The following is a 20,262-nucleotide window of genomic DNA, read 5'->3' on the forward strand; positions in this document are numbered from 1 at the left end:
ACATAAAAACTACTATAAAAGTTTATGACAAAATTGTAGTATATATTTATGCTTACCATATACGTCACTGCATGATGTCATATTTGTGTATTGTTCATGTATTAGGTAAACCTATAGGTTAGGGGTACCCATTATTTATTTAAAAAAATAAATAAACACATACTCACAAACAAAATTAATGAAAATATTTGCATTTTTAGTACGCCTCTACACAAATAAGACCTAGAAATAAAACTTTTAAAATATATAATAGCCTTCATTATAATTTGTATATAGATTAAAATAACTTCATAATATATAATTCATCAATACATAATATGTTTTGTTAACAAAGTTATCAACTATTATTTTGGACGGCATTAAATATCTTGTATAATAATAACATTAAATGTATATATTGATTGTTAAGAACATACTTATCGTTTATGTAAAATAAACGCAAACAGTTTCTATATTATACCATACAAATCCAAATTATAAACAACAAATTGTTAGGATTAGGTTTATAAACGATTGAGTTAAACAAAATGGTTGTAATGAAATATTTGATAAAAAAAAAAAAAACACGGTAAAAATAAAATAATTTAAAGGTTTATTCGATATGAAATACATATTTCAAAAAACAGATAAAATGTTTAATTAAATGTTTGATGAAAAACAGCCCTGTATAATCACTACCTACATCGTAAAAAGTTTTTATTGTTTTTAAATTTAAAAAAAATCATATTAAATTAAACTTTCAAAAAGTTAACGGCATTTTTTTTTTAATCTCCATACATTTTTCAAAAAACAATTCTCGTAGAATGACAGTACACGAAAAACAAACGAAGATCAAACAATATGTATTATTATCAATTCACTACTTGTTATAATTTTATTGAAACTCAACAATTTAATCAGGATTTTTATGAGAGACACCGATGTTAAGTCGGATAATAATACAATACCTATCATATTTTTCGTTGTAATGTGTAACCGAAAAATGAAAACAGAAAAAACTATAGTCTGTAACCTCTCACTGGTAGTAAATATACTTTTCATACCTACCTAGTTATCACCTAACTACCTAAACGATTTTCACGGTGATTATTATCATAAATCGTAATGCGAATGTAAAAAAAAAACAAATTTAGTTTTCAAACAATTATAATCGATAAATAGCTAAGTAAAAGAAATGAATCGATTTTCCGTTATCCCAAATTTAATTCGTTTTTAATGGATCAAGTGTATTATTATAAGCCTATGAATGATTCTGTAAGAATAAATAATAAGGATATTTATAAGGATAAGGATAAATGATTTTTGAGTGACAATCAAGTATACTGATTTTCATTTTTTCTTTTTATTAGATATGTATTAATTATACTTATTTAATGACCATGTTATCAAATACTTAGATTTTTTGTTATTTAAGATGTGTACAGTGATAATACTTTTATTTTTCAAATAAGAACCATCTTTTTACAGTCAATTGCTATGCAGATAATTTTTTTAAATATTCATTCATAAATAATATACATCGAATTTTGAACGGATATAACTTCTGAAGTATACAATTTTATTAACTAAGGGCATATAATAATTTGGAAATTGTTTTTACTATTCTATTAATATTTTGTAAATTGTATTAATTGTTCGAGTACTGCACAAATTTAACATCTATTTTTTAATTTATATTAACTCAGTATTAAGAACTATAAAAACAGTCCTTAATACATACATTTCAAAATCATAAAAATTACTATTTAAAAACACAACTTAGACGTATCAAAATGTTCCAAAAAAAAAAATTATCTACTTAATAATTTACAATAAAAATGAATATTTATCATTGTAGGTTACTTCTTTTATGTTATAAAAAATAAAATAGGCAAAGTAAGAATTTTAAAAAAAATTCAATAATACATAATTTTTAATATTTTATTGTCTGTGTAAATCAATAGCATTGTGTTCGATTTTATTTTATAAAACAATGAGAAAAATAATTTTTTTAAGTTTTGCAAAAGGAAATGATTACCAACTTTGATTTTAAAATGATAGGCTTTTAATCTTACTCAACAAGCATTGCGTGTTAGAACTTTTCCAAACCTTGAGGCTTTATAAAACTTTACAAAAGATTGATCATTTCAGATTCTGATTTATATTTTACATTTCATACTATTTAAAAGAATAAACTAAAAATCAGGAAAAAATATTTTTAAATACAAATTTTACAAAAACTAGACTATACTTATTGGGAATTAAAATAAAATATCTCGCATTTAAAATTCGAAATAAATTTCCATGATTGTATAATAAATTACACAAACACACACACATATATATATATATATTGCAGTGGACATTATTTTATACTTTATCATTAAAAAACTGAGGTTAGATTTTAGAATTTTTTTTTCACTAATAAGCTAATAGAAAATTTATATTCGATGAAAGACTTTATGTATTGAAAAAAAAAATTGATAACTGCAGTTTTTTAGTAAAAATTATTTTTATTCGTTTATGGTTATTTAAAAGTTAAAATTATCAAAATTAAAAGCCAGATTTATTTTTGTTAAATTTAAAATATTTATTCTAATAACTTGCATAAAAAAAAAAAAATTGTTCACAATAATTTAATGGGCCAATCATAGGCTAATTAATTATGTTTAAGGGGCCATTAACTTACTATTGATTTATCAAATGTTCAGTGATTGGTAATGCAACCCGAAAAACCGGCAATATTTTAATAAACTAATTAATTTTAATACTATTATAATATAACAAAGAATGAAGAATTTATTATCCTTTAAAAAAAAAAATATATATATGTATAAAGAAATATTGTTATACAACCTTATTAATTTTTATAACGCCAAATTATAGAAGTTCATTGTATTGATTTCAATTTGTATTACATCAGAACAGTGACGATGACGGCGATAGAAGGATTTTACCAGGAAGTTGCATCACCTTAGTTGTCATTCGTAATTGTATAGTAAACTTACCACTGTTATAATATAAATATAGTTTAATGTTGATTTCATATTTTTTTCTATAATTTAAAATAGAAAAAAAAAGTTAGTACAATGATATGTAATATTATAGCCATTTATATAACACTATGTTCATTGCACATGTAGCACAAAGATTTAATATACGATTTTTCAAAATATATAGAAGTTTCTAAAAAAATGTTGGCACAATTTCAACTTATGAGGAAGTTTCATTTAAAAAATACATTATATTAAAAAGTTATCGAAATAAGTTATTAAATATTGCAATCCAAAACATTAATCGAATTTTAGGAAAATCGATAAAAAATTGTTTGATAAAGTCAATAATGTTGTATGTTTATAGATTTTGTGAGAAGGTATCACTTTATTAATATTTTGTATCAATAACCATTATATATTATTTTAATTCCGTATAATATTTTTAAAGAAAAATAATTTTTGATACTAAGATATTTAACGATAAATTGGACAAAAGAAAATAAATCCTCAATTAACAGGTATATTATATACGTGAAAAATGTATATTGTATATAGATAATCTAAAAAAAAATTTTTTTTCGCTCTAATTTAAATTGTATTATAATGTAGGTATATTATACATATTATTATATAAATATATAATACATGTAACAATGATCTGTATTACGCATATTATTATTTACATTGCACCCGCACTCGGGTTTGTGTCTGCCATTATATAACTGCAGTTTTATTTAAGTATACACTTTTTAAATTTCAAACTTTTAAAATCTAGAGCTCAAGTACTTAATAAAAATAGAAAATAAATTTTTTTTTTTTTGAAAAACAGAAACCTTTTAATTAGATGTCTTCGGTTTTTAAATTATTTTCAAAATACAAAAAAAAATACTTAAGAAAAATCGTAACTGAAAATCTTGTTTACTCCTCATATTCGTCTGTATGTTTATAGTTTTCATAATTATTACGAGACATATCATATTATATGTATTTAATCTATTTATCAAATATTATTTCATACTTTCAATTATTATTTTAACGTGATAAAGTGCGCGTAAGCATAAATGCACGTATATTATATGTATATAAACCATCTTGTACACTATATTTTGTTTAAATTTGTTTGTTCGCATTAAATACAATCTTGAAATCAAATACATTTATAACATTCAGTTAGTCAAGTACTATACAATTATCATGGTTTCTATAGAACTACGTCGATGATGATGAATGATGACAACGTATTTTGTGTTTAATGTTAAATGAATCGCATACATCGTGGTGTTATATTGTCAATTAGTAACCAACATTTAGTCAACTACGTTTTATAGAAAAATCATGACTGCGCGCGTATAACAAAATAATACTAATACTCAATCAACACTGTTGTCGCGTTGTTGTAGATAGATCATCGCAGATATACATAGATATTATAGGCACCTGGTACACGATCTAATTATTATTTAATATTTTATGTTTAAACATTATAAGATCATATGGATGATTCATTATTTTCTCCGAATTTTTATTTGATATCAAAGAATGGGTAGTATCCGGTAATAAGCAACGAGGGTTAAACTAGTGTTATTCAATCGGGTACCCATATTTTATACTCGACGATACCATGAAAATCCAAAAATTATATAATACTTGTAGTGTCATACTTTTATTAACTTAAATAATATATTGTCGTCCGTAATATTAAAAATTCGAAGTAGAGTTTACAAGTTTCTCGAACTTAATAAAGAACCGAAATACACTCGTGCTCGGAATTATTGAACTGAAATTGAGATGTGAAAAACCTGAAAACTGAAACGTCAAATTTCCGGTATTGGTAAAAGACAAAAGTCGCAACCGGGATACTTGGTTCATTTCCGGGAAACCTTAAACAATAATTCCAGAGAGCTCGAAAATTGAATAAACAATGTAAGGTAATTAACTGAACGTCACCATAAAAAAAAAAAGGTGATGACTAATTTCGAGTAGACCCCGACGTCATCTTTAATCAATCATTTTATTAAACGTAAAAAAAAAAGATCTATATGCAAAACGTTGATTGACGATTTAAAAACTATAATATTGCAACAAGCTCGAACCAGGACGTGTATCATGATATACACTCTTTTGTGTATTAATAAAACTCATGGAAGGAATAGGTATCTGAAGGGTAACGCCGTAACGGGTAAAACACATTTCGCGTAATTTGAATCCATCACTTAAGTCTGTATACTTTTTTTAAATTCATTTTTTACTTTTATAATGCAATTATATTGATTTGTAACCTTTTTAAGAATTATGTAAGACAATTTTATGATTAATTACCATGACCGGTTAAGTAGATTGTAGCGGCCCTACCCACATTGTCGGGAGAATCGTTTTCAAACGCGATCGATGCCGCAAGGTTTGAACTTAAGAAGGGTGAATGGTGTACTAATTCTCGACTTGTTAAAGCAACTTAAGTAACATTTATCCAAACCTTTTACTAAACCAGATCTATCGTCAATGTATATACATGGATGTTATATAGAACATCTCCAACTGAGTTTTTTCAGTGATTCGTTACGATATTTATCAAATTCTACACAAATCATCATAGTGACAATCATCCACTGTTCGCCCGTCAAGATTTTCTTTCTCCTGAATTAGTTCTCCTCCTTGTATTCTCTCATTTAAACGTAAGACATTTGACAACTACTAATTTGACGTTGACCTTCGCCAATATTGTAATAACTTCAGAAATCCATTACGCACGGGTTCGTATACATTCTCACAATGTATATTTTTTATATTCCAAAAATTTTTTTGTATGCAAACCAAACAAATGATTTAATGCCTCATACATGACATAAGGACGTATTATTACATGATATATCGAAAATGTCAAGAAACCGATACGTCATCATTCGTGTATCGTTATTTTTTTTATCGGAATTATAGAAAGTATAAGGTAAGCCGTATACGACAATATAATGACAGACACTGAAATAACAACGCAAAAACGGTTTTTCGAACGATATACATTCGCGTGCAGGTAAACGACAACCGACAAGTTAAAATATGTTTTCAAATTTACATTTATTCATGAAACAGAATAAAAAAAAATTTATAGATTATATATTATATTTGTATTTTTATTTTTATAATGTTATGCTTACAATAACAATCATCTATTTTATTGAAACGTACAAAAACTGAAAGAAAAATTATTATTATACTTCTTGGAAAAGTCAATATTTGTTTTTACCCCCATTGAAATAGCGCCCATAAATATGTGCGTGCAAAGAAAATAAAACAATGCTTATAGCGGAAAAATATAACAATAATTTAAAAAATATAATAACTATTCAAATTAGAAAATTATGCATAAACCACGAATAGACACGTCATTATAGTTAAATATTAAATAAAAAAGTCTGGACCATATTAATTTATTTAACATTTTTAAGCTCGACATTATTGAAGAGTACTGAACTTTCATATTATTTGTTTAATATTTTAACATTTACATTTAAATTTGTGTCCATCGTTCAACGGTGACCATTAAATTTATTTTAAATATTACTCTGCGTACATATAAGTGTATACTGTTACTGTTACTGTTTATATTTCACACGATGATTAATGATCGAGCCCCTCTTTATACTAGCTATTTCTAATGCGTAATTTGATTTAACGAAAATAATTGAGTCGTTGATGGCACTTAAAAGACATATTAATTTGTATAATACATTTTTATCGGGGTTAAAGGTTTAATAGATTTTAGTTGTAATGACGTTTTAGGACTACCGTTGCTATGACTACCTTGACATTACCAGCATAATGGAATGATTGAGCAGGGAGTTACGGAAGTGTACTGGTAGGATTTCAAAATAATTCCATTTAAAATCCAACAACGAAGTTTTCAGAGTTTTTTATTTAAGCAAAAATTATTCTAACATCTCACATAAATATATATATATATATATATATATATTGTATACATAATTTATATTTATTATTAGTATACTTGTTTATTTTATAATACTATTGTATTATATTATTTAAAGTTTTCGCCGAGGGTTGGGTACAACTAAGACGTAGAAATTCTTAACTACAGATACAATACCTATTGTGAAATTATTTTACAAATAATATTCAATAATATTTTACAAAATAAATAAACATTATTTACAATATAAAATATTTTATATATGTTATTTATATCATTTAACGAAAACAAAAGTTAGTCCATAGAATTGTATAACATTAAATTTACGAACCTACATATAATAATATTTAACATAACCTACAGTTTTAAACGTACTATTTTACTTGAATCAATACATTTTTATCGCAAAAATATGATAACATTTTAAACTTCACAAATAAGAAAATATAATACTCAATGTTTATCATTTCTTCATTTCTTAAGCCAATAATCTAATAATAATTTTTTATGATAGTAAGCTTTAATAGATAATTACATTTATTTTTATTTTTTTTAGATATTTAAAAATTTCATTTTATTGGTTAATTATAATGAAACTAAATAACCAGTTGATACATTTAGATTTCCTTATTTTAATGTAGGTAAAAACAGTTTTGATAATGTCAAAACAAAAATATTATTTAAAAAAATGTTATGCCTCAGAACGAACACAATTTTATTTTTGAGAACCTATCAAAGTTAAAATGAGTATACAAACTTTATTCGACACGTATTCTGGGTAATATAAACAATAATTAAAAGAAAATAGTAATACTTAATGCATAATTAATATTAATTCACAAAATCAAAACATAAATTGTATGAATAACTAATTTTAATGAACTATATAGTACAAAACACGAAAGTGGTACTTATATTATTTTACACCAGAGAAAGTTACTTAATAACATTGGTGAAGTTTAGAAATTTCATTACACACTTTAATGACTCATGATATGATTACCAACGAAAATTCAAACGTTTTACAATTTCAAATATGAATATAACCTTACATAAACATAAAAGTTAACGTTGACCCAAGATTATATCCTTCAAATAAAAATTAATTTTAATTTTAAAGTATAGGTTTCATAAGTTTGTAACATTAAAATATAAAATTTATGAATAAGGTTTTTAATTTGCTATAAATTTCATATATCCAGGAAATATTATTAATTTAAATATATTTACTTAAATTAATTACAAAAATATTCTATCAAATGTATATGTTCTAATAAAATAAAATAATTATAGTGTAATAAAATAATAAATAATATTATAATGGCGTGTTTTATATCTGAAACTAAAGCATTTAAATATTTCAACAATTTATTGAACATTCAATGTATCATTAACAACATTTAGACAATTTATAAATTACTTACTTTACATCGTATACTATGTTATTTTAATCTCAAATCAATTATTTTACGATTTAGTTTTTAATTTTATATAATCAATGTATTTGACTAATAAAAATCTTTATAATATTATGTCTTTAAAAAATAAATCAAACAATGTTAGCTGAATAAAATTATAGCTGGTAGTTAGTTATTTCATTTGTATGTTTTCTCATAGAAATATAATATTTCTTATAGTTTTAATTTTAGTTAAAATAATTTAGTTTAATTTATTTTAATTAGATTTGTTAGTTGTTGATTATTAGTGAAACTAAAACAAAAACATAATATTTTTCTTAAACGTGCGTATTATATACTTGAATTCATTTTCATTTGTATTTATTATAAATTATAATTGATTATCAAACAAAAAATTGTCGTTATAAAATAGATATACAATGATTTAAAAGTAAGTAAAATATTTAGAAATTGAATAAAATATAAATTAATAAAAATGTAAAATTAGTATGCAACATTTATTATACTATATTTTCTTCCTTATGTTAGATTAGATATGTTTAATACTTTATTATGTTATTCCTTTATCGCATTTACTTATTGTGCCAAGGTACAGATTGTAAATTTATTTAAAAAAAAAAAAGTATGCAACATTCTATATCAATATTTTAGAAAAAAAATAATCATTTATATTTTTAATATTAAACTTTTTACATTAGGGGTGAATTCGAATTTTAAGAAATAATTAATAGTATAATGATTGTCTATAACTATTATTATGCTTCTCTCCAATAAAAATGATTGTTATATTAAAGTAATACTAGTTAACGCAATAATTCTTACGTATTAAAAAATAAAATTAACTGTATTATCTGGATTTTCATGTCAACAGCCGTAATCTACAAGTATAAAAATACCAACTATAGTTAAACTTTTTGATTCTTCATTACGGTAAAAAAAAATATTGATTTTACTATTGGAATTAATTTTAATTTATTAAATATGGAATTGTTTTATTTAAGAGTAAAAATAATAATGATCAAAATAATAATATTGATTACATTTTATACAACATTTATTATCATCTCAAGCTGCGTTTGATAATTTAAAATAATTATTAAGATTGACATTTCAAATTATGTATTTATTTTATTGAAAAAATTAAAAAAAATTGATATTTTATAGAATGAATAATAATCCATAAAATAATATCGTCTTAGTTTTTTATCGTATTTTTATTATCCCCTTTTTGTAAAATTAACATGTGTTTAATATAATGTCGCATAGTATATTATATAAATATAATTTTGTTTTTTAAAAATAAATAACATCATTAATTGATGTAGATTGGTATTCTAAATAACTATGAAACGTATTATAAAATAAGTAATAAATATGAAATAACTGAGTAATGTGAGAAAAAAAGAATAATTCGTAGGTTTTGGAAGACAATATTAGCCCAGGCTATGTTTTTAATAAATAATAAATTAAAATCATTATATATGAAAACTTGAAGCAATAAAATAAGTAGACATTTACATTTTTGAAAAAGTCTATTTAAAAAATAAGTTTTTTTTATAAAGCAAAGAATACATCTCAATAGGTAATTTTATCTAATATATATCGTTTCCAATGATACCCACATTAAGCACTACGATTCATTCGTTTTTCGAAGTTATAATCTAAATAACAATAATTAATTGATATTCAAATCATTTATGTACATAATTTAAAGCAACCAAGATGATACTATTCTATTGAAACCATGAATTTTCCAGATATTTAATAATTGGAATGAATAAACATGGATATTTCTTAATACGATTTAATATATTTTTTATAAACTTAAATAGGAAATCTACAATAAAATACAATAAATACGTATTATAGATTTATACATATGTACTTATAATATGATATCAAATTTTTAAAAATGTATATGTACATATAGTGAATCAACATGAATGATCCGATCATCAATATTTTCAAAAAAATAAGCACTATTGTTTACCAGAATCCGTTAAAAAATAATTATTGCCAACAATTTAAAATGAACTTGAAATTATTGATAACAATAATATAGGTACTGCTACATTAAAAAATTTTAAGCTGTCGTAAAATACAGAGAAACACTTTAATATTTTATTATTTCACTTTTTTTAAATTCAATTTTATCAATTTATTAGGTATATTGCATTAAAAAAAAAAAAATAAATAAATAAACATACGTAATACACTATAAAATTTACTCTCCGTATATAAATAAATCTATCTATAAATATATCATACAAAGATATTCTGATATCAAAACTCAAAAAAATAAAAGTCTAAGGAAAAGTTTGCAACCATCAGAAAATAAGTCTATTAAGCCTTGAAAGAGTCTTGTTTTAAAAGCATTACAGGTATGTATACTGTTGTATAACAGTGTATGAATTTGTGCTTTTGACGTAATAGTATGTAATAAAAACGCGTTTTATGGCACTGAAAAACTTTTAAATCCTTTGTGCGATACTGGAAAGAAAATTAATCCGTTTCCTCTCAATTCTAGATTAATTAAGAGATCGCGTGTATCGTGTAACGCTTAAATGCAGAAAATTGGAAATCATAGTTATATAACACCATTTGCGGGAATAATGTTTGCTATTGTGATGTTTATTAATTAATAATTAATAAAGATATAAAATAATGTTACTATTTAAATATAATTAATTATTCGCCTTTTTATCAAAACTATATTGATTGATTGTAATATAGCAAACAAGAATAATACGTTCTGAGAAACTGGCAAGAATAATGGAATACCTACTTACAGTTTTGTTACTGCAATCGTATATATATTTTGAAAAATAGTGATTACATAATTTATAACATTCTAAGAAATTTCTAATGAATTACATTTCAGATTCCAACCGAAAAGTAGAATATTTTAGTTTAACTACAATGTTTTAGATTCTGAGCGGAGCAATGATTGTATTGATTTTACAATGATGCGTTTCTTTGTGTGTGTGTGTGCGTGTGTGTAATCGTCCTTTGGAGCACTAAAAATGCTTAGACTTTTAACATCCATATTTTTATGGTAGGAAAGTGAATCTAATACTATTTTATAAGTCAAAAATAAAGAATTCCCAGTATTTTGCTTAATAATTAGGAAAGATAATTACGCTAAAAAGTTTTCAATTGAATTGAATTTCTTAATCTTCTGAGATTCGAAAATGGATAACTATAATCGTAGTTATATACTTGAACTTTTTACAAAATATGTGTATTAATATTTTCTATTCATGGCATATTTTTCAAAATATTTTGTCGCTGTTATTTTTAAGCTATTTAGTATTTATATATATTTGAGTTCTCAATTCTCATTGTTTTTTTTTTTTTTTTCATAAAAGCCAGTAAAGAAATTGTTCTCAGTCAGAAATTTTAAGAATATGTATAAGTATAAGTAGATGTAAACGTTCAAAGTAAATTAAACCTGTTCAAGAGACTTCAGCAAGCACGTTAATGTTATATCCTATTTCGGGGATAGTAAAAAGTAAATTTGGTGACACTTAATTACATATTGCTATATACTTTGAAAAAAATTACATTTAAACATTTTAAACGATCAATATTAATAAAGAAATAAATAAAAAATTAATAAAATAATTTTATAAGTTTAATGAAGTTGAAAATATTCTATTGTTGTATTTTGAATATGTTAATGCGTGTATATTTAAGTACAAAATGGTACCATGTATGCTATATAATATAAAGCTAAAATAAGAACACAATAACTTTTCAAAACATGTTCCTTAAACAGAATACAATTAAAAATATTTTTTTTTGATTTATACACTTAATATTAATAAGTATAAATATATATAGCAGTGAAATATTTGTAATTAAGATTTTTCATAAGATAAGCTTCGTTGGCACTTATAATTTTATTATTTGTTAAATATTATAGTGTATTTTGTATACATACATTTCAATTAACTCGATTGCTTCACTAAGTATCGGTTTGATAACAATTAATAAACATTTGGTTAGCAGCACCTAATATTTGACACCTACATGTATTGTATCAGTCATAAATACGTACAATACAGCAAATTCATGTTCGATAAAATCGATTTTATGCTGTTAGCTTTAGTATTAGAATAAATTTACCTATTATAAGACTTATAGATAAGAATATTAAATAAGGCATAACATAGGCTTTTATCGATATTTTCATTTTAAAGTGAATTATAGTTGTGCAAAATATTAAAGCTTTAAAATGATCATAACTCATTTTAAAATTTGAATATCAATGAAAACCTACATGATATTCTGTATAATATTCTTACCTATAAGTTTGATTATAGGTAAACTCGACTCTAATATCAAAGCAAACAACATAAAATGTATTATGCTTAACGCAAATTTGAATGATGTACGATAGTTAGCCAGAGACAGCATACGTGGATACGACGTTCTTTTAATATTTACTATTCGAAAAATAAATATTTCCATATAGCACACCGGCTATACAAAGCTATTTATACAGAAAAAATGAATCTGTATAATGTAATTACATGTCATAGATATTCAAAAGATTTTTTTCACAATTTATTTTTAGTATAATCATAACTGTTAATTATTATACATACTTACACAAAAGAGTATTATTTAATATTTTTAATGAATTGAATTAATTTTGTGGATATATCGATAATTTTCTGTATTAATTATCTGTATAGGAATACAACATTACAAAATATGGAAAATGTCAAAGAGAAAAATAACACTAAATTGGGTGTCTGCTTTTGTCTTATACAAATGAAGTTTTTGATCTATATCTTTATTTTACGAGTTTTTTAAGGTTAAACACGGCATTTATGTAATGTTTTAGATCAAATGAACGGGTAACGAGTGTCCAAAACAATGAGGGGGCGGGGCCAGAGACCGATGGAGCCAGGGTAAGTGACGTATTTACACGACCCAGCCCCCCCGCCCCCAACAACATGGATAAATCGGATCGCAGACGCAGGCCTTTTGCCTTTGACAAGGTACGTAGATATTTCATCAACTATAGTCAATTTCAAATCACTACCATAATATGAATATTACAATCTTAATCAATTTATTTAAAATTACAATATTTCAAAAGACAATACTTTTCAAAAAGCGTTTTTTTAAGTACATACCTACTACAAATATAATAAACTTGTGTATCTAAAGATTATTGTATTATGAATCAAACTCAAATTAATTTTAAAAACTAATCAGCTAATTAATTTAGTCAAGAATTTTTTTTTTTTTACGCATAAAATATAGTATTGTTATACTCAGTACATAGAAACTAAATTGAAATTATAAATAAGTACCACTAAAAATCAAATTACATTAAAATTAACATCATTTTAAGCTTATATATATTTCATAAACTTCGATTTCTGAATGGTCTAATTCTAATTTAAAATATTAAACAACCAATGTAATTGCAGTCTATACAACAGGATACAAATTTAATGACTATTCGACCCTACACAATCTCGTATAATAAATCATACAAATTACTAATTTCCTGGCCCCAGCTATCACAGGTCGCTCAATATACTTATAAGTTTAGAACACTTTACTGCAGGCTGCAACTACCTATATACTTCACCGGACGGGCATTTCTACGCTACGGCGTGGTTGATGTTTTGAAGAGTCAATTAAACATTGCAAGTGAAATATTATTAAGGTTAATTATTATAAATTTATATTTTCAGATGGAGGGGCTGGTCAGAGAAATGAAAGACGAAGAGACTGGGGTGCGTGTAAAAAGTCAAAAGTTATTTCTCACTTCGATCCCTTCTGCTTTTGCCGGTACGTATAATATCTATAATGAATAGTGATAAAGTGATAATATTATATAAGTTATAAAATACAAGAACAAAATTATTTACATAGTACGTACATATCATTTAGTTCGGAATACCTACTCCGTACACAGAGAACTTATTGATGTTCTTCAAACACACACACACACACACACATATACATAACTGAAAATTTATTCAATAAAATTTCAAACGTAATTTCAATATTTTTCAATATAATAAATGAAATTTGATTCCTCAGATTTTAGATATTTTTTGTTGAAGACAGCTTTCTTCAAATAAAAAATAAAAAATACTGTTAGCAATATATGATGTCTCAAACATAATATACTCGATTTAATTAATATTACATTTCCTTATAATACTGCCGTACAAAACAATTAAACGAATCGTAAATTCATAATAATTTTTTAATAAATCAGCTAATTTAGGGATTAAGTACATGCATGCACATAATCCACAAATAATAAACTATATTCTCTATGGTTCAAGAGAATAACATATTGCCTCTTATAGTAATCTTTTTGATTAGGCGTTTCATGTATAAAATAATTCAACAATCAAATCAAATGGCGTGTCCTTTATTATAATTTATGTAAAATACTTTAAATGAAAACGTTTAAACTGCTCTTCCATACTATACTATAGATAATGTAATACATGATTTATCTGTTTATTCGTAATATATAGTAATATAAACAATATTGCAGGTATTATAGTTTATTTCAAAGCCTTGTTTATTTTACAATTCTTCTTGAAAATAATATTACAATATTATTGGTAAATAATCTTTATTTTTAATTAACTACTGAAACAAACTCTTGGCGTAGATCAAAGCTAAAATCGTTCAATCCTCAATATATGTACACAGTGTTATGTATAACAAAACCCGCCATTAATTTAACTTGAATGACAGAGAAAAGCTATTAGTATGTAATGACAAACATTTTTTCTAATCAAAACATTTAAAAAGTGAAAAAATTCAAAAAGTTTTATCTTGATATTATAAATTAAAAACGGAACACGAATATAATTATTCGATATAAAATCTAAAAGAAAAAAAAACAAATAGCGTTCCCAGTTTTTACCAAAATCTTAACAAATTTTTGTTCAAACAAATTACATATTTTTGTTGTTTGAACTGAGCAATTGGATGTTTTCATTCAAATTTTGTAATTTAAATTTTTATTATTTAATTCCTCTGATTTGTTATTTTAACCAACAATATTTTAATTTAAAGATATTGAAATACGGTAACTATCGTTAAAAAAAATTAAAATATACAACTCAAATTTGACTACCAATAAAATATTGAGTTATTAAAATGATGTAATTAATATAACATAGACCTCCTTGTTTTAAATGTTCTGGTCGGAAAGCAATACAGTTCTTCAACTTTTATTAAAAGAAAACAACATATTTTTTAAACTTTTTTTTTCAACCCAAACACAGTCATAGCAAGTTTAAAAAAATAATTTGAGTATCCTTAATAATTAATTGAGTAATTGGCAAAATTTCTTTAAAATTAAAATTAAATATTTAAAATCAATTTTGTTAAAAACGAATACCTATGGGCTATGACGTAAATTTTTAATAGCACGGCTATCGTATAAAGCTATTTCTTTGAATCAAAAAATATTAAAGCCTTCACATTTCAATTTAAAAGTAATAATAAATATAACGTTCAAGATAATATATTGTTCAAGTTGGTTGAAATGAAAACAATGGATTGAATAATTCCAGCAGACATGTACTCAGATACCTATACGAAATAATAAGACCAAACAAGTACCTATATTTTATATATTTTAAAAGCAGTATATAAAATGACGTGTTTTTTATATTATGTCTATTCTAAGATGATTTATAACAAGTATTACATTTACTTACTGCGTGGTATTCATTATTACATTTTTTCCAAATTGTATATTAATAATTTTAGATTTAAAAAGTTTTTATCCAGAAATCATAAAACTAACATAACTACATCTAATTAAAAAATAAAAAATCAATTATAATAATATTTGTTTAAACTTTTTGGATTATTTTCATAAAAGAATTTGTACAACAAAAACATTTACCTTTTAGCTTAATTATATTTTCGTCTTTGTTAAAAAAAAAAATCATTTGTCTTGACTTTTCAAAGAGAACATAATTAAACTCCTTCCGATTTCGAATATTATGTGAAGTATACAATAAAATAGCTAACAAAAATAATAATATACGTAAAAGTTTTTAATTTTTTTAAATAATGTATTTGAATTATAACAAAATACTTAACAACGTTATTATGATTAAATTTAAAATCATTTGATTCTCCATTAAAACATGAAGCTTCGTTCAAATCTAAACTTTAAATGTTATTCCTATTCATGAAGAATATTGTATTAAATTTTAAGGTATTATACATTTTTTATTATATTTTTTGTAATTTTGACAAATATCTTAAAAATATTCAAATATATAAAAATAAAAATGCCAAAGTATTTTAAAATTTTAAAATAGATATAAGAAAAACTTATGTGTGATCTAGTATTAAATTTTCAAAAACTTTAAGCCACTAAATATTTTTTTTTTTTTTTAAAGAAAAAAAAATTAAAATTTTAAGTGTAAAATTTAATGTAAAGTAAATACTGTAATTTGTTTTTGAATTACAAAAAAATAAAAAAGGAAAATCAATTTTTCCGTAAAAATTTCTATTTTTTTAAAATTCTATTTTAAAAAGTTTTAATTTTGAGGGGTTTTAACTAATTAGTTCCAATTTATAACTAGAAACTAACCTCAAAATTTAAAACCAAAGCACTTTTAAGCTACTGTCTAAAAGGTGATGACAGACAAAAAATATATACATTATTAAAATCAATACATTTTTTTCATTTGCATTCCGCTTAGAATCTTTAAAATATTAATAAATAAAGCACTCGAATTATTATGAAAATATTTTAGTTAAATAAGTGTAAACATTAAAAAAATGAATAGGTACTTATACAAAAAATGTAAGCTCACGAGTAACGATAATAAATTAAAAGATGAAATATTATTAAAAATAGTCTATAATATTTCGTTCTAGTGTTTTTGTATTTTTAAAATAATAATTAAATAATATTATTTTTTTTTTATTCTTGTTGGGTTTTGTCTACTAAATTACTCCAGTTTTATTTTAGTTTTCGTTTATTCTTTTTTGAACTGAAGTAACAATAATCATGACATAAACTGTTACAATATCATATGGGTATAGGTTGGTCACGTTTGCTGTAATTTTTTCAAAATGTTCGAAAGTTTTCGGTACTTAGTTATTTAATTGTGCTTAGAAAAAAACTTCTGGGATAAAAATTATCTTTTATTCTATATGCTTTACTAAACGTACTACTAATCGACACTACATGACACTTTTAGAGATTTTCACAGCCCAAATATAGTCATATAGATAAAAACACCATTGCAAGACCAAAACATTTTTTACTTTGTGCATTTGCACTGAATTTAAAATTTCAAAAAATATTTGTCTTGAGATCAAAAACATTGATGGGTTCAAATACTTACAAAAAAATAAGCAAAATGTTTTTCAATATCATTTCAAAATTTCATAAAAAATAAATTCAATATTATAGCAAAAAATAAGTTTTTAACTATAACTAAATTTAAAATTAACCTTATGAATTTTTATAGTTAACGGATATTATCCAAAAGTAATTTCATAAAAGCAAAATTTTTTTTCTTCTGCAATACTACAATTCTTATTTATAATAATTAATTTGTGACAAAGAAATTGTGTAGAGTAAAATTTGTAAAATAAATAAGTTCATTATACGTTTGAATGTTTGATAATATATTCGTTTTATTTATTTTCATTTTTTTAATGGAATATACTTCAAACTATATTACGTTTAATAATATAATTTAGTATAATAGTACTGATGTCTAATGATAATTTTGTTGTTCTTGTATGCATTTTTCACGGTAAATAAATATTCTAATAAAATTTTCACTTGAGCCTATAAATTCGTTATTATCTTAACCCATCGCCATTTATTTGATTTAAATTTGTCACAGGGAAAATAAAATATATTTAACAAGTGACGTCCAATATTTATCTATCATCACTTATATTTATTGATAATAAAAATATATTTAATACTTTGTATTAATATGTTTTAGCTTAGTAGTAGTATACGGTAGTAGACTGCAATAGTCTTTTCAAATGATTTTTGCCAACAATACACCTAGCTTTCCATATTTCTATTTCTCTATCTTAAGCTATTATATTGAAATATCTTCTCTGATTTATTACAGTTTCAGTTTTTTTTTTTTTTTTTTTTTTTATATAAGTAAAGAGTCAAAGAGAAAAATTACTTAAGATTGAAAAAATATAAATGATAACTATTATTTTCACTTAAATTTATCATTACACATAATTTAAGTAAATACCTATTTGATAACTAGATAAAAACATTTGGCACATTGAAACAATTAATAAAATAGTAGTATTTATAGACAACAATTTTTAAGAATCAAAAAGTTCCTTTGGAAAATTCTCATCAAATCCTTACAAAACCAAAATTGTATCAGTGATACACGACTGCGGACGATTCTTATCGAGGCGACCTTTTTAATAACACGATTGCGGACGATTATAGTTTACCAATGGACCACCGAAAATGACACGATTGCGGACGTATGTTGCTAAATTTATAAATAATACTTCGATAATGTAAGAATACTGAGCGTGTCAAATGTTACAAGTATACTACAAGTCAGCGACGTGCTGACGGAGGGGTTAGGGGTTTTAACCCCCTCCCTTCCCATAAGTAAAACATGTATAATGATTTCTTTCATGGAATATTACAATTAACAAAGGTTTATATGCTTGTAATTTCGTGTTTCATTATTTATTCCATTTTTAGATTTTTTCATTTATTTTTCCACATATATGTATGTATATAAACGAATTCTGCGTACACCACTGTTACAAATCATTTTTGTTAAATACTGCAATATAACCGTTGTTATAGTAGAGTTTTTTTTTTTTTTTGAAACTATGGAAAACCATCAGAACGGCCCATAGTAAAGAATTAATTATACACAAAACAAATAAATACCGATATAGACGACACCAAAAATTTGAGATTATAAAATAGTTATGTACAAATAAGGATTGCAGTGTAAGTATTTTAACGAATAACGACATTAAACAAAAAATCTATCTGTGAATTTCCCGGAGATATATGTGCTGAGAACTCTGTACAAAAAATATAAATAAGATCACATATGATTTTTAAAATTAGTTTTTTATCTTTACTATACAATATTATTTTATAAACTGAAAGAAATTAGAATAGGTATTATATTAATTTAAAATTTTAAAAATAAAAGATTTTTCTTAGGAATTTAAATAAATGATTTTTATTATTTTTTTTTTTTTTTGTTTAAAAGTATATCATCAAAAACACAAACATTTATTACCTATAGCTCAAAAATATTCTCTACATCACATACATTGCACAGCTGATGTGCCTTACATTATAAATATAGAGTTTTTCCATAAATTAATTTTTGCTATGTATTTATGATTATATCATGACTGTTGTATACATAAAATATTCTTCAATAGATTACCCGTTAAAAATACTAATTCTGCAATGTCTTTCTTTGTTAAATAAGTACGAAACATTCTTCTAATTATGCGTATGTAATAATAAAAATTATTTGTATTATTATATACCGTGAAAGATGTATTGTTTGATCTGATAATGAATTCATTTTATAAGTTAGAATTTTATTTTTATTTTTTTAAATGTTTATCGTTAAAGTTTACATTAAATTGTATTCTCAATTTAAACTTATTTAATTCCATTTATCAAATAGCAATAAAATAAACTCAAAATATTTATATTTTATCATGTTACATTATCTTGTTATTTATCAATACAAATTTAAAGTTTTAAAACTTAAATATTAAAGGTGAAGTATTATATAATAATTAACGTTATAATTTATCAAATACGAAAAATTATAAAAATAAAATAATTACACACATATATATATATATAAGTTCTAAAAATAAAAAATAAAAATATTATAATGCCAAAAAATGACGTAGGTTGAAGTTATAGGCT

The 20,262-nt window shown here is 23.4% G+C and overlaps 2 protein-coding genes across 3 annotated transcripts in view; one reads left to right on the forward strand and one right to left on the reverse strand.

The window, feature by feature from the left end:
* Positions 1–20,262, reverse strand: part of LOC112601594 — a 92,809-nt gene that overhangs the window by 60,550 nt on the left and 11,997 nt on the right. The window lies entirely within an intron of this gene.
* Positions 1–20,262, forward strand: part of LOC112601593 (regulator of G-protein signaling 11) — a 46,431-nt gene that overhangs the window by 3,102 nt on the left and 23,067 nt on the right. For both annotated transcript variants that reach the window (XM_025349295.1, XM_025349296.1), the window contains exons 2-3: positions 13,171–13,327; positions 14,036–14,132. In XM_025349295.1, the coding sequence (XP_025205080.1) occupies positions 13,283–13,327; positions 14,036–14,132 (142 nt within the window). In that variant the 5' untranslated portion in view covers positions 13,171–13,282. The remainder of the gene's footprint in view (positions 1–13,170; positions 13,328–14,035; positions 14,133–20,262) is intronic.

This window comes from Melanaphis sacchari, unplaced genomic scaffold (assembly GCF_002803265.2).
Source record: "Melanaphis sacchari strain LSU unplaced genomic scaffold, SCAv2.0 Contig7_pilon_pilon, whole genome shotgun sequence".
NCBI lineage: Eukaryota > Metazoa > Arthropoda > Insecta > Hemiptera > Aphididae > Melanaphis > Melanaphis sacchari.